Source organism: Chiroxiphia lanceolata, chromosome 5 (genome assembly GCF_009829145.1).
Source record: "Chiroxiphia lanceolata isolate bChiLan1 chromosome 5, bChiLan1.pri, whole genome shotgun sequence".
Taxonomy (NCBI): Eukaryota; Metazoa; Chordata; class Aves; order Passeriformes; family Pipridae; genus Chiroxiphia; species Chiroxiphia lanceolata.
Genome location: NC_045641.1, coordinates 16,263,343 through 16,277,926, shown reverse-complemented (window position 1 = coordinate 16,277,926; position 14,584 = coordinate 16,263,343). Strand labels below are relative to the sequence as shown.

General features: G+C 35.4%; 1 protein-coding gene across 1 annotated transcript in view; it reads right to left on the bottom strand.

The window, feature by feature from the left end:
• Positions 1–736: 736 nt before the first annotated feature.
• The window catches only part of TBC1D22A (TBC1 domain family member 22A), a 159,375-nt gene continuing 145,527 nt past the window's right edge, over positions 737–14,584 (bottom strand). Inside the window, exon 13 of the mRNA XM_032688434.1 lies at positions 737–3,857. Within this exon, the coding sequence (XP_032544325.1) occupies positions 3,729–3,857 (129 nt within the window). The 3' untranslated portion in view covers positions 737–3,728. The remainder of the gene's footprint in view (positions 3,858–14,584) is intronic.

Genomic DNA, 14,584 nt, shown 5'->3' with positions numbered 1-14,584 from the left:
AAGATTATTGCAGATGAAGAAACACAAATTTCATTCAAGGTGAGAAACCAGCACAATTACAATTCATCTTCACTCAAGCACATAATACAAAGATTGGCTGTTGCATCCCTATCTCTCTTTTCCCCTGAATACTGTGTGGACTTTTAAAGAGAGAAGTTATTTTTGCCTTCCTTGTATATTTTCTCACCAGACACACCGGATTATTGGAAGTCTCCCACTAGTTTCCTTGAGATAAGGGATCTCAGCTTCCTATACAGAACATCTCTCCCTGACTTAATCTACTTAAACTTAAGTTTCTAGATCTTATTGACACTATCACTCACGACCTGTTACTGTTTCCTCCCTATGAGCTGAAGTTTCCTCTTCTCCTGCACCTCAGAGCTGTAAACAATTCTGTACCTCCTCTATTTACTTTGCCCTGATTTGCTCCACCTTCTCTTCAGTTTAATTCTGCTATGGTATCAAATTCATCTGCTTTTTGCAGAAAATGCTCAGCACCTGTATGGACATGGTATATGCAGAGACACACCCTTGGAATTTGCTTGTATTACTGAGTTGCAAAACCTACCCTGAGAACAGAGTTGCAGAACTAGCTGAGAACCCAGGTTCTGTTAATGCATTTGCTTTTGTTACAAAGGCTTTTAAGACTGCAAAACAGAAACACACCAAACCCATGTTTTGATGTAGTATGCGATGTGCTTGATGAAAACAATAAACAAAAGCTTTCCACTCTATATAGCATTTCATAAATATGCGTTTATTTCCTCATCTTTCATCAGTTTTACAGTTTTAACCCGTGCCTCAGTGGTAATATTTGTCAGAAGCATACAACGGAACTTCAGATACTTCTATTCTGTAGTTCTGAAGTTAAAAACAAATTAACAGGCCTTTCCATAAGGAACTGCACCAAAAAATAATGCAACTAATTTCTTAAAACATATTACAGAGTTACATAAGATTTCAACTTACATTTCTATTCTACTCCATATACTGTATTTACACAGTTAACTAATTTATTATTTACATTTTTCAAATTCTGTAGTCATAAATTTTTTTTATATTGTACATTCTAGTTTAAATTTTTATTACAGAAATTATTTAACACGCATTTTAGACACTGCAATTTCAATATTTCACATGAGTTCTAGGAGATTACTGCCTGGTTTCACTAACGATGTGTCAAGATGCCTCCTTCATAAGAAAATACATATTACAAAGGAATTTTATAATATTCAGAATCTTGAATTTTGAAAAAAGGAAGTACTTTGGATGTAATAATGATAATGTTTTTTCCTTTTCTATGCAGTACTTTGTTTGGAATGATATTTTTCCTGAGATGTAAAACTGTTAAGTGTAAGTCGTGTTTTTTTAATAAAAATTTGAGATTTTACATAAATGTTGGCCTTCTATTTACTGAAAGCTACTCCTATCTGTATAGATATATAAATGTTATTTATATATCTTATTTTCCAGAAAAGTCTATATCTACATAAATAAACATTGCTATTATATTAGGAAACTTCCCACTATCCTTAAAAAGCAATGTGCTCAAGTACAATATTCAACTTCTGACACAGACACAACAGTAAATGTGACCTCTAATGGTAATACTTTCTTCCAAGGGAAGTAAGAGGTACCTGTTGAATTTGGAAGACATGGCAGACAACTTACGTGGACCCAGTGAAGGAAATTTTATATATCCAGTCCCAAAAATGTTATGCAGGAGCATCTGACACAGCAGACAACTTTGGGTCAACTTTCCATGTTACAAGTAACTACCTAAATAATGTCTTAATAGAAAAAAGTTAATTATAGAAAACCCTTACAACATTTAGTGCTGTGTGTCTTCTCTCATTACAATAATATGCATTTATATTAACAAATCATTGTAGAGACTAAGTTGAAAGCAAATGGTCATAAATTTCATGTTTCTTTTATTCTGTTACTGGTAGATACTGTTAGGCACAATATGACATTCTTTGTAAACATAAATTTTGATACATCAGACCATGAACTGAAGTTACTGAAAACAATATACAGACACTCAAGAAGCACAGATTCACTACACACTCCAGGTACAAATGCAGCCGTCCAGGAGGCCCGACCTTGGATCCACTGCAACTGAAACCACCAGCTGACAGCAGTAGAAAAGAAATGCAGTCTAGTGACCAAGCATGCCTGCTTCTGAAATAATTCATTTTTTTCTCTTCTACCAAAACCTTTGTATATTTTTAAAATATAGGTCTCATAATCACATGTTGGTAAAAATGTATTTTACTTTATTTACCTTGAAATACCTAATTATTATAAAGTCAGTGTCAAGAACTAAGGCCCCTAAAGCAAGTAATGTAACTAACACATTTAGAAAGCTTTCTTAAAAAGAGGTATCTACATGTTTTTAAGAAGTTGAAAATAATCTTCCAATAACAAGTCATAAGACAAAATCTCTTGAAGGTTTTTTATTTCCCAAACTTAAAAGTGCACTACATTTTTGTGCAAGGCTGTGCAACTCAAGAACCAAACTGAATAATAAGTCTGAACTTCTAGTATATTGCTTATTGCACCTCTCACCCTTAATAACCTATAAGTGTATGGTAGGCACAAATTAATAGGAGTTATTTACATCCAACAGAGCAAAATCAGAATTCTTATCAGAAAATACTTCTTGAAAAAAAAACAGTGCACTTAAATTATGTAAGTTCTAAGAAATTATTCAGTATCCCATGGTTATATGCAGAAACATTAATTTTAATCTATAAACTCATAGAGGATTTTTGTTCTGCTAATGATCTCAGTATATAGTTACTGTTACTGTTATTGGGAACTAGCTTCTCACTTCCTCCAAATATTCAGGAAAAAAAGGTATTAAATTATTTAACAAATAAGCTTTGGAAAGATATAATAATTTTCCTTTTCTAACGTGCTAGAAATGGAGAATAAGGCAACAACTGAGATAAAAATACGTCTTGCTTTGTAAACCAAGCTTCTTAATACATTTCTTAAAAGTGAACTTTCATGCTGAAAAATTGAAAGGCATTGAAAGAAAAACGTTAATTACTTTGACAAGACCATGTCTTCTATTTAATTCAGTATTTTATAACACTCCAAAACATATTGAGAGGGATTTATTTTATTGTAATAAATGAGTCTTCAGCTTTAAGTAACTCCTTTGTATGGCTAAAAAGCTTCTACAGCATTCAAGACTTCAAGACTGAGAAATGTTTAGAAATATTCACCAATTTCCATTGCATGCTTCTATATTCTTATATTATTGAAGTATTATAACCTAATTCCATTGAAAATCAACAGATGATGTTCTAATATCACTGTCTTCTGAGTTATAGTAGACCTCAAAACACAGGCCTTGCTGTCTCTTATGGTCTTTATGATCACGAAAAGTTCTTTTGTTCTACTCAAACTAAGCACAAATTAGATAGACAGACCACAATTCTCCTATTTAGAGAAGGGGAAAAAAGAAGAAAATTACATGATAAGACTTCTGAACTTATTTTTCTGAGCAAAAAAATTCACTTTTAAGTTCATTCAGTGCTTGATATCCTGCTTTGTCCATTTCTTTGGTATTCTGTTCTCATTCTGCAAATTCTAACAGAATTTTAATGGTCATCTTACTTCAAACGAAAGAGCAATAAGCTGAAAGCACAACCAGAACAACTGACGCCTTAATATTGCAGAACATGATGGATTTAATGATTTCTCTCTCTTTATAGTCATTTCTTGTAATGATTGGGGGCGTCTGCAAATGCAAACTTCAGTCTGTAGGCCTCTGCTAGGAGTACACTGATGTCTTCATTTCCCCATCGTCCTGTTGGCAAATTTTGTAAAAATATCAATAACTCCTAGATGAAGAGAGAAAAAAAAGAGAAATAAATACATTTTTTCAAGCAGCAAGTAGTGTAATAGAAATATATTACTTATACAATGATTATTTATAAGCAATAACTCATATAGTACCTCTGTATCCCAAACAAACCTGAGATCCCATTAGTGTGATTTTCCTGTAACTTTTACAGATACTTGCTATTTGACCCTTCAGTTCAGAAACTTGCTATTAATTGTAGCCGCACTATGGTCATTTGCTAGATAATTTTTTTTTTTAGAAAAATAATCCATCTGTGTTGTTGCCCATCCAAATTATTGTTATGCTCCAGGGCACGGAGTTATACAACTGGATACATTTTCAAAATTATGGATGCTTGCTAAGTCTGGGACTTCCTCACAGTGATGCAAAGATAAAGATACTTCTCTGTTTATACATGAAAAATTATGAAATAAATTATTGTTTCAGTCAGTTGCAGTCAACTCCCACTTCAATTCTTAGCCCTGGTTTCCCACTCTTTGGTGGTTTCTTGTCCCAAAATACTTTCCTGTGGGTCAGTTTTTCCCCTCTCTTGTATTAGGTTTAGGCAAAATTCACTTCCAAGCAGCCTAAGCCCAAAAATAGAGGTAACAAGGAGCTCACTGGGACAGTGCCTGTATGTTCAGTTCTGATGAACATACACCAGAATCCACCATGATCCAGAGCTGCACGAAGCTTCAAATACTCATGATATGGTGAAACCTGCCAGCCCTGAGAGGCCTCTTCGGAATATCAACTACCACAAATTCTCTCCTGAGTTCATGCAAATGACAATTTTTATAAGGCTCATAATTTGACCAAACTCAGGAAGTTAGTTTGTTCTTTTTAAAAAAATGGTGTCTCAAGAAGTCACAAACCCTCAAGTGTGATGCAAAAGCCACTCTAGATTAAATTTGAAGTCCATGTTTTAAAGTGTGATGCAAAAGCCACTCTAGATTAAATTTGAAGTCCATGTTTTAAAATTCTCAAAGAACAGATCACCCGGAGAACCCATCTTATGCTCTTAATTGTTTTGATAATCTGTGGCAAAGCAGCAAAAGGGAAGTTTTGGGTGAATCAAAACAAAATGAATGCGGATTTTTATGATGGGAGGTATAAGGCAATCTTAGGAGTAAATGCAGTTGTTAAGCATGCTTGTATCTTCTGTGTGCTCTATTTTTGCAGAAAAAACACAGACAATTTGTGCACATTTGTATACATATGCATATGTATTTGTGAGGATATGCATATGTATATTTATGCATGAATATGTTTGGTAAGGTTTATTCTAAAGATCAGAAATAAGTAAGCAGGAATGCAATTAAAACCACAGCCATTATCTTGCTATAAATCAGAATCCTACAGTATCATGTACAAGTACCCAGGGAAATTATTCTTCATAAGAGTCTTATTTTCCTTGTTCCCTCTTCTCCCTCCTCTGCACCTGCTTTCACAGAAGACAGCTGCAGGAGCCCTTAGCAAGGATTCAGTGATTTTAGGAAACAGCGAGGAGCAGATTTTAACATCAAATGATTTTTTTGTGTTTGTGAGAAAATTATTTTGAGTTTTGGTCTTGCTATACTGGTTCTTGTAATATGAAAAGAGAAAGGATAGAAGTTGAGCAGTACCCTATATTTAATTATGAATAATAAGTAGTAATACAATAGTTAGCATGAGAATGTCTATATTACACTTGAGAGAACATATTTTTAATAAAGTATTGTATAACTGTCAAAATCCCACTCTTTTTTCTTTTATTTCTATGTACTTATTTGACAATTACGCTGATAACTGTAATTAATAAATTAGTCATGCAAAGCAGGAAAGTTGTGTGGAGGGATGATAAATGCCTACCTCTCTGAAAGTTCTTTCCTCCTTTTACATAAGTAACTTTCAAGCAGCTCTACAACACAGTCATTAATTCAGCGAGCTTTGTGAAATTGCCTCTTATACTGTTTGCAGTCCCAAGATTTCTCTGAGTCAGACTTCTAGGGCAAACTGCTACAAATGATTCATATTGCTGGAGCAATGCTTTGGTTTTCCTTTGGGTTACCAGTCAAATTAATTTGGCCCAAACCCATTCTCCAGCCGCTGGAGAACCCTGAGCCTTCCACCAGACCTCAGCCCTTGTACTTTGTAGAACATCATCCCACTGGTGACACAGCCCTCACCTGCCTGCACAGAAGGTACTACTAAGCTACTCAACAGCTATGGAAGGAAAGCTGAAATGCTTGAGAATGAAACTAGAATGCAAGAATCTATGTTGCTTACACATTTGGTCCACTACACTGATTGTTTCTCTGGCAACTGTACATGTTTTTCAAACCAGTAAATGTTGCTACACATTTGTGCAACACAGATAATTCTTGTAGATAAATGAATTCTGTTCATAAATTCAGTTTTGACAGTAAGGCAATCACACTGGATATGCATATAAAATGATTATTACAAAAATACGGTTTATTTTCTTAAAACCATCTACATAGCAGTTGATTTTTCAATCATCTGACTGCTCAATGACTAAAAAACAACTAAAATAACAGTCGCTCATATTAATTTTGTTACATTTACTTCTCCAAAGCAGTGAAGGTACATTATCTTACTGAAAAAACCATGTTTTCTACAATAAGTTCACAATTATAAAGGTTTATTTGGAAAGGACGCATGGAAAAACACATGATTTTCCTCCTAGGAAACACAACGCAACAGCAGCAGAAATCAGGTGCTTCAGGCTTACAGCTGGAAAACCAGAAGCATTTAACCTTATGCTCTTCACTGAATGTGCAAAGACTATAGCTTCAATATCCACATCATATGAAATTTCACATGCAGCTCAAATCTGAAATAGGACTAGTTTAATACTTCTACCATTAATTTCAAATTTATTAATAATTTTCATCAGAATTGAATATATAAATAAATGACAGAGTAATCCATTGACTGTCCAAGTGCATTTCTGTTTGACTGGGCATTTTTCCACTGTCACCAAGGCAAAAGATCAAACTATAAGACTGATATTGCCTAGAGAATATGTGTTATAAATCCACATGAAGTAACTGGCCAAAAATATACTACTTGTGTGATTGTCTAAAGACAAGGCTTATTCTCCTGTGATCTATTACAGAGCTTTAAAGCTTGCTCAGATAGAAATAAAACTTATACCTTGTTAAAAATAAAGTAAAACTTGGCAAAAACCTTACTAAAGAAAATTTGATATTTTTTTCAATAAGAAAATTTTATTTTCTATAACTGCTAAAGACAATCATGCTGCATTTACAGTTGTTTGAGTATGGCACATTTTTTGGAAACAAGGAAATTTCCACAAACAAATAAACACAAACCGCCAAACAAACAATCTTCAGATTTGAAGAAACATACAGACATCAACTACTTAATATTTACAGGACCACATAACAAGCTTGTCTAAAACTGCTCAATTCAGCATTTTACAGTTAAAAAGAGCAAAGATTACTACAGGTGACTGGAGCCTACTGATTTATTTTTAATTATTATTCTTACTTTTTCACCAACAGATAAAGCAGGAACTACTAGATTGCATGTGCAAATTAGGTATCCATGCCAAGTGCTTAAATTAATTTTCTTATCCACATCAGAATTAAAATATGAGACACTCTGAAATATGATGAATCGTAATATGAATTAGTATTTATCATTAAAAACTCATTGGCGATAAACTGCCTGGTCTGTTTTAGAACAAGAAAAGTGAGTCTGAAAAGTGGTATTTGCAAAATATTCCTGAAAGAATTCTATTTTCTCCTTAATTTAAATGATATTGTGATGCCACCTGGCTGAGGAATCAGGGCAGCCAGTACATATCAAAGCTAGGGTTTCCAAAATCCCAGTCCAATGTTTGTTTATATTTTGGCTCTATCAACAAAAAAATATGCTCAAAATTATATCCTTTGTATTTGGCGGATGGAGGGCCCTGGTTTCTTGGACTCTTACTGAGCGGAATAGCCGTATTAATCTCTTGAACTAGGGCACAGCTGCACAGCCCAGCCTGCCAGCACAACTTCAGCTCAGTCTATATGTCTGTCGTGCTTGCTCTCTCATGCCACACCCTGGGAAGGCATCTCCAACCTCCCCCCTCCTTGACAGTCAAGCAGTGGCAGATTTTCTCCTGACCAGGGAAGTCACAGGTATCTGAGGTATGTACAAGCAACAGGTAATTCCTCATCTATGGAATAACTTTGTTAAATTAAAAAAACCAACCAACCAACCAACACAATCACCCTACTCCTACTTTTAATTCCTGTTTACTTTACCTCTGTTAAAACTTAAAGAAAAATGAGTGTTTTCAATGTGGTAAAAACCTGAACATTGTAGAGAATGGGAGAACAGTCTGATTATCTTCTTGCCTCAGTCTTGACTGACCACATCTGCTCTGAAACATTACAAGTCTCCATGTTCAGGAGCAACAGTTGGGTGAAGAAGTACTACCCATAGCAGAGGAGGATCAAACTACCATGCACACTTGCTCCTCCTCCCCATCAAGCACAAGAAAAAGTGAAGACATTTTAAGCACAGTGTCACTAACGTGGTTAGGGGGCTGCAGTTGATGTTACAGCAGGAGTCTGAGAAAACTGACGGATTTTTTAGTGGGGAGAAGAGAAAGCTAAAGTAGGATCTAAGAGCAGTTCTCCACTACATACAGTGAGGGTTAGAAAGAAGAAAGAGGGGCCAAGAGGCAGGAGTAACAAGTTGAAGCTAACCTGTCATAAGGAAAAAATCCTTTGCAGTGAGGGTGCTTGAGCAGCTCGCCAGAGAAACCTAGAATGTGTCCACTGAGATTTTCACAACTTGCCTGGGCAAGACCCTGAACAGGCTGCTCGAGCTCTGATGCCTGCCTGGCTTGCAGCAGCAGATTGCACTGTGGACCTCCCTTCCACACGGAAATGTTCCAGTCTCTTAATTTTTAAAGGACATGGGCTTAATTAAAAAAGAAGTCGAAAAGCACAACAAAAAACCACTAAACATTTACTCATTTGGACCATTTCAAGAAACAATAAAGGTATGTTTCCTATTAAGTAGAAGTATGTATTTTTTATTTGGAATTAAAGAATATAGTAGGCTGGTGTAGCAGAGTTGCTGGATCAGACTATGAATAAATTAAAAATATATATATCAAACTGACTTTTTAATATGGCAAAAGATCTATAAACTATAGATCTGTAAAAAGATCTGTAAAAGATCTGTAAACTATACACTATATATTTAAAGCACAGTTCTTAAATAATTCTTCAGCACATTTGAAATTTAACATTTTTGTTACCAAACAAAAACCCCTTCTTTTATAGATATATATATACTTTAACTGCACTTGAATTTACATAATACTTTACATACGTGTCTTTGTAAAACACATTAAAATATGCTAAAATATTTTATATATGGCATGTTCAACTATAAGGTAGACAATAAAGTATTTTTAAACACTTAACAGCAGCTGTGGAGAATCTAATTTTTAAAGTAAATGTACTTTCAAAATGTAATTTGCCTTTGATAATTAACATGTATTCTAAAACTATTCTATTCACCATGTAGTCAACACAAGACAGTGGTAAACATGCTGGAAGTGCTGTGGTATAAAAGCACCTTTAGCCATATGAGAAATTAAAGTATGAGATCTATGTTTTAAACACCACAACAGAAAGATCTAGGAGTAGTACTGCCTGTTAAGCAATGGCTCTTATCAGAGCCAGAATTATTCTTGAGGGAAAAAAATGTTATCCCACAAGATCCAATACGCACATCTAAAATATGACCAGACTACCACATAGTTCAAAAAGGTGATTTCCAAAGCCCTTATCAATCAGTATATTCCTTACTTCCCTCTAAAATCAAAAAGGTCAAGGTCTGCTCCTTGTAAACTAAATCAAAACTGAATGCTAATAAAACTTCACAAATACATTTTAATGATTATTACAAAGTTATCAATCACCCTCTTTCTCCTCATTGAGATTGCAACCCAGTGAAATCTCAGCCTATTAAAACAATCTTTAGAAACCCCAAACCCAGAAGAAAAGAAAGAAAATTTTATTGAGTTTTGAAATCTGGTTCATTAGCAAATCTCCTTAGAGTCTGAAGTCTGCTATAAACCCTTTAATCAATAGAGGTTTTAGCATAAGATTGGGCAATAATATTGGTTATTTGGCAATGGCTATCTGTAGTTATGCTATTTATTGTCATCCCTACTCTGTGGATCTTGACGGAAGGAATATCGAAACCAATTACAGAACAAATAACATGTTGATAGTTAATAAAACATAATGTTATTCTAATGAGTAGAGCATGAGGGTATCTTCTGTGATAATCAAAGCAATATATTTACTTTGAAAATTCAGTTCAGACTTTTCGTCTGTGTGAATTATGTCAAAGTTCAACTGCAGGTGGTTTTTTTTTTAATGGAAGATACTTAACAGATCATAAAAAACAGTAATAGTGTTTTTATTTCTAGATAATATAAAATGGCAATAACTAAAGTTAAAATTAAACTTGAACATACCGAGGACATTAATAGAGTTAGTTTTTAATGTCAAAACTGAGAACCGGTCCTATTAATTTAACAAATAAAGGTAGTCCTAAAATGCAGTATTTTTCTATGAGAGTTGTTAAGCCTTCCTGCTGCTAACTGCAATGTAATTATAGTCTGAGTACTTCTGGTCTACCACAGTCCTATTTTGTACTGACAGGCAGAACCTGCAATCTTACTACATTCTATGAGCATAAACTTTTCAATATTATACTTTAGAACTACATATAAGTAAATGAAAGGTAAATTAAATTTATATATACTCTTTCATTATTTCATAAGGAATTGCTAACAACTATATTTTTAACAGGAGCTGTATCTGTTTACACATTACGCAGACATATAAAACACTGCAAAATTTATGCTGGTAATTTGATTAAATGGCTCCTTTACGACAGTTATTTGTACCTTCAAAAGTTGTGCTTGAAATTCTAGAACTTAGCACCTACTTTTTAAAGAACTAATGAGTTGAAATTCCACTAAAATTTATTTAGAATAATTACTGAGACAAGCTAAAGAGGAAATCGATTATTGTCAGGAAAAAAAGCCTATTTATCTTTTTAGATAATATAAAAGAGAAACAAACCAAACGCATCATACAAAAAAATTCTAGATGTTTTTATGGTTTTATGGGAAATTGCACAATACTGTGCTAAATATGAACAGTGCCGGAAAATGATTCAAAATTTTTTTTGCAGTCAGATGTAACTATGCAGGCAAAAGAAATCCGTAATACGAGAATTCTTTAATTCCTTTCCCATTTCCTTTATAACATTCTTTTTCACATGATTCTATGTGGGATTGTTAAGTGTGAAAGGAAAGAGTTAGATGGATGGCTAGGGCGAAGAGTGCATCTTCTCCGTGGCCTTGGTCCCTTCCCCCACGCTATGAAGCCGACAGACAGATGTGCAGAGCGACAGTGTGGCTCAGACCCTGTAAGGGCTGCAGTGACCAGGCTGGTAATGTGCTGTGCTGTGTTAACCTCTCATCCTCTTCCCAGATATCCAGGACAAAGGATACCTGCTGCTCTGGGACTCAGCCAAGCTCAGTCCAAATCCTCCCCCTTCAACCTGCTATCAAAGCAGTAACAACCACACTGGCTGTGACACGAAGGCACAGGTCCAGCACGCGCTGAAGAGCCCAGTTGACCTTGTTCAGCTGTCTTAGAGCTGCTTATCCCTTCTCTCTGCCCCTCGCTGTTGATATCACAGTGCACCAAATGAATAGGGCTCTACCTCTGAGACAAGTTCTCTTTTCTTTCTTGAGTACTGTTTCTCCTCTTTCAATGTGCTCAGCAATATTCCCTATGCTGCTGCCACTTCTTACTTCTCCAGCTGTCCTAACCTGCTACATGGAGTTGCAAATAATGAGCTGTACTTCTGGAGTACTGTGCATCTTATTAATTACCTATGTCTTGGAGTCAGAGAAAACATTTCTTTCCTGTTGGGCACAGCTGTAACTGAGAATACTAAGATTTCAAAATCTAATATTAAAGAGATTGCAGGAATAGGTCACCTACTGTAGCTTAAGAAATTTTTCCTGCAGATACAGGTTAAGAAGCATTAGTGGACCTGGATCCTTCAGTGGTATAGCTGACTGTCTGCACTGTTTCCTGAGCATAGAAAGCTGTGTCCCCCCTCATTCAGTGTAGGCAGATATGGCTGACAGCACAGAACAGTCCATTTTGGATACTGGATGCAACAATGCCCTCCTTGTTCTTGTAACTTCGAAGACTATGGATGAACCTAAACTTTGATAAGCACAAGATGGGGAAACCCTGGTTTATCTCTGCCAAGTGGTAGGACTGTTGAAGCCTGCACTGGACATAGTCTGAAGGATTTAGGAGACAGATGTTCTTGGCCAGTCTCAAATCAGTGTCACTCAAGAACTCCCACCTTGAATGGGAAAGTTCACATCCTGTCCATGACAGTTTAGATGAAAAAAACCAAAAAAACCCCTTCCTTTATTGTGCATTACTTAAATTATGCATCTGGAATTTCTTGAAAGGGTTATTAATTATTTCAATCAGTCTTATACATTTTAATTTTGACCTTTCCCTCATACACCATGAAATCTCAACCAAAAGACCACAGCATACAGAACTACAGAACAGTAGGAATCTAACTACAGAGCAAAAATGTTATTCGGAATTCAAGCTAGACTTGTTGCATCTTAAAATGAATACTTAAAAAAAATCTAAACAGTTTAAAGGTTAATTCCTTCTGCTAACAGCTAACATAGTATAACAAGTATATATTTTTTTATCCTTTGATTCAAATATATATATATTCTTCAATTCAAATATACATCTTCATTTCAACTGACCAATCTCTCATTAATCTTATTAAAACAAAAAGAAGTATGCTATTCTTATAATTAATTTTATATCCCTAACAACTACTTCATAGAAACACACCTTAACATCCTGAAAATGAAAGCTTATGGAAAGTTGATGGTCCTATCATTTCCCTTTCATGTTTTTCTTTTCATGACTATTGAAGAAGATTCCTCGACTCAGCATACTAAACTAGCAATTAAAGTCATGTTTCATCCACTATGGATCTCTTACACAAGTCATTAGCAACCTTAATTGCTAATCATAAAATATGTGGTTCTAAAGGACTACGTCAGAGAAGCTGTGCTCACTTAGCTGAAGAGAAGATTTACGTCTTCATTTACAAGAGTATGAAAATATATAAATTAATATGATTAAAAAGTACATTGTAAGACCACATCTTAGCTGGTGTTATAGGTAGTTTTAGGTCCTTGCTCTCAAATGTAAACAAAACCAAACTCACAAGTAATCTCCATGCCTACAATAGGAAACAAATTTGCATGCTAGATCTTTTTCTTAACTAAACTTACTATCCACACATTATTATCTCAAGTGTGTACAAGGTTAAGGAGTTAAAATCAAAGCAAGCATTGCCACAGAACCTAGAAGATTCTGTTCAACTCTATAAACAAACATTTTTGTTATACCTTTTTATGCTGAACTGTCTCAAAATGCTTCAAAATTACATGCATGTGAAACAGAAGTTAAGGTACTGATATAGAATGTTCAATACTCAAGAAAGAAGACATCTTTCAAAAGTACCCAGGTCAGGGCAGTTCCAAGCACAAGAACAGGATGGGAGGAGAATGGATTGAGAGCAGCCCTGGGGAGAAAGACTTGGGGGTGTTTGTAGGCAAAAAGCTCAATGTACACTTGCACAAAAAGTGGCAATGTATGCTTGTAGCACAGAAAGCCAAACATATCATGGGCTGCACCAAAAGAAAGGTGGCCAGCAGGTTAAAGGAAGGTCATTCTGCCGCTCTACTCTGTTCTCCTGAGACCCCACCTGGAGTAGTGCCTCCAGGTCTGGAGTTTCCAGCACAGGAAGGATACAGACTTGTTGGAATGAGTCCAGGGGAGAGCCACTAAGTTGATCACATGGCTGGAGCACCTCTCCTATGATGACAGGCTGAGAGAGTTGGAGTTGTTCAGTTTCCAGAAGAGAAGGCTCTGGAGAAACCTTAGAGCACCTTCCAGTACATCAAGGGGGCTACAAGACATCTGGAGAGGGACTTTTACAAGGGCATGTAGTAATAGAACAAGGGGGAATGACCTAAACCTGAAGGAGGGTAGGTTTAGATTAGATATTCAGAAGAAATTCTTTACTGTGAAGGTGGTGAGGCACTGGAACAGGTTGCCAAGAGAAGCTGTGGATGCCCTATCTCTGAAAGTGTTCAAGGCCAGGATGGATGGGGTTCTAATGGAAAGTTCCCTGTCCATGGCAGGGGGCATAGAGCTAGATGGTCTTTAAGGTCCCTTCCATCCAAAACCATTTGATGATTCTAAGATACTTGAACACTTATCTAAATTCATACTTAAATCAGACAAACAAAACCAGTCTGAGGTCCTTTCTCACATTTAAACTAGAAAAAACAGAGCTTCCATTTTACATATCTCATATGAAAACTGAATATCCCAGGAAGCATCCAGAAAGGTTTCACAGCACTCCAGTTGCTACAGCTCAGATCAGAATGGCCCTGAACCACTGTGATTATAATTTTTTGCCATATTGTTTTATGAAATATTGTTGTATTGATGGTATTTGGAGATATGTGTACTTCTTATGAACCAAAATATAAATCATAACAATAATCAAAAAAGCCCAGGTATATCACTTGCC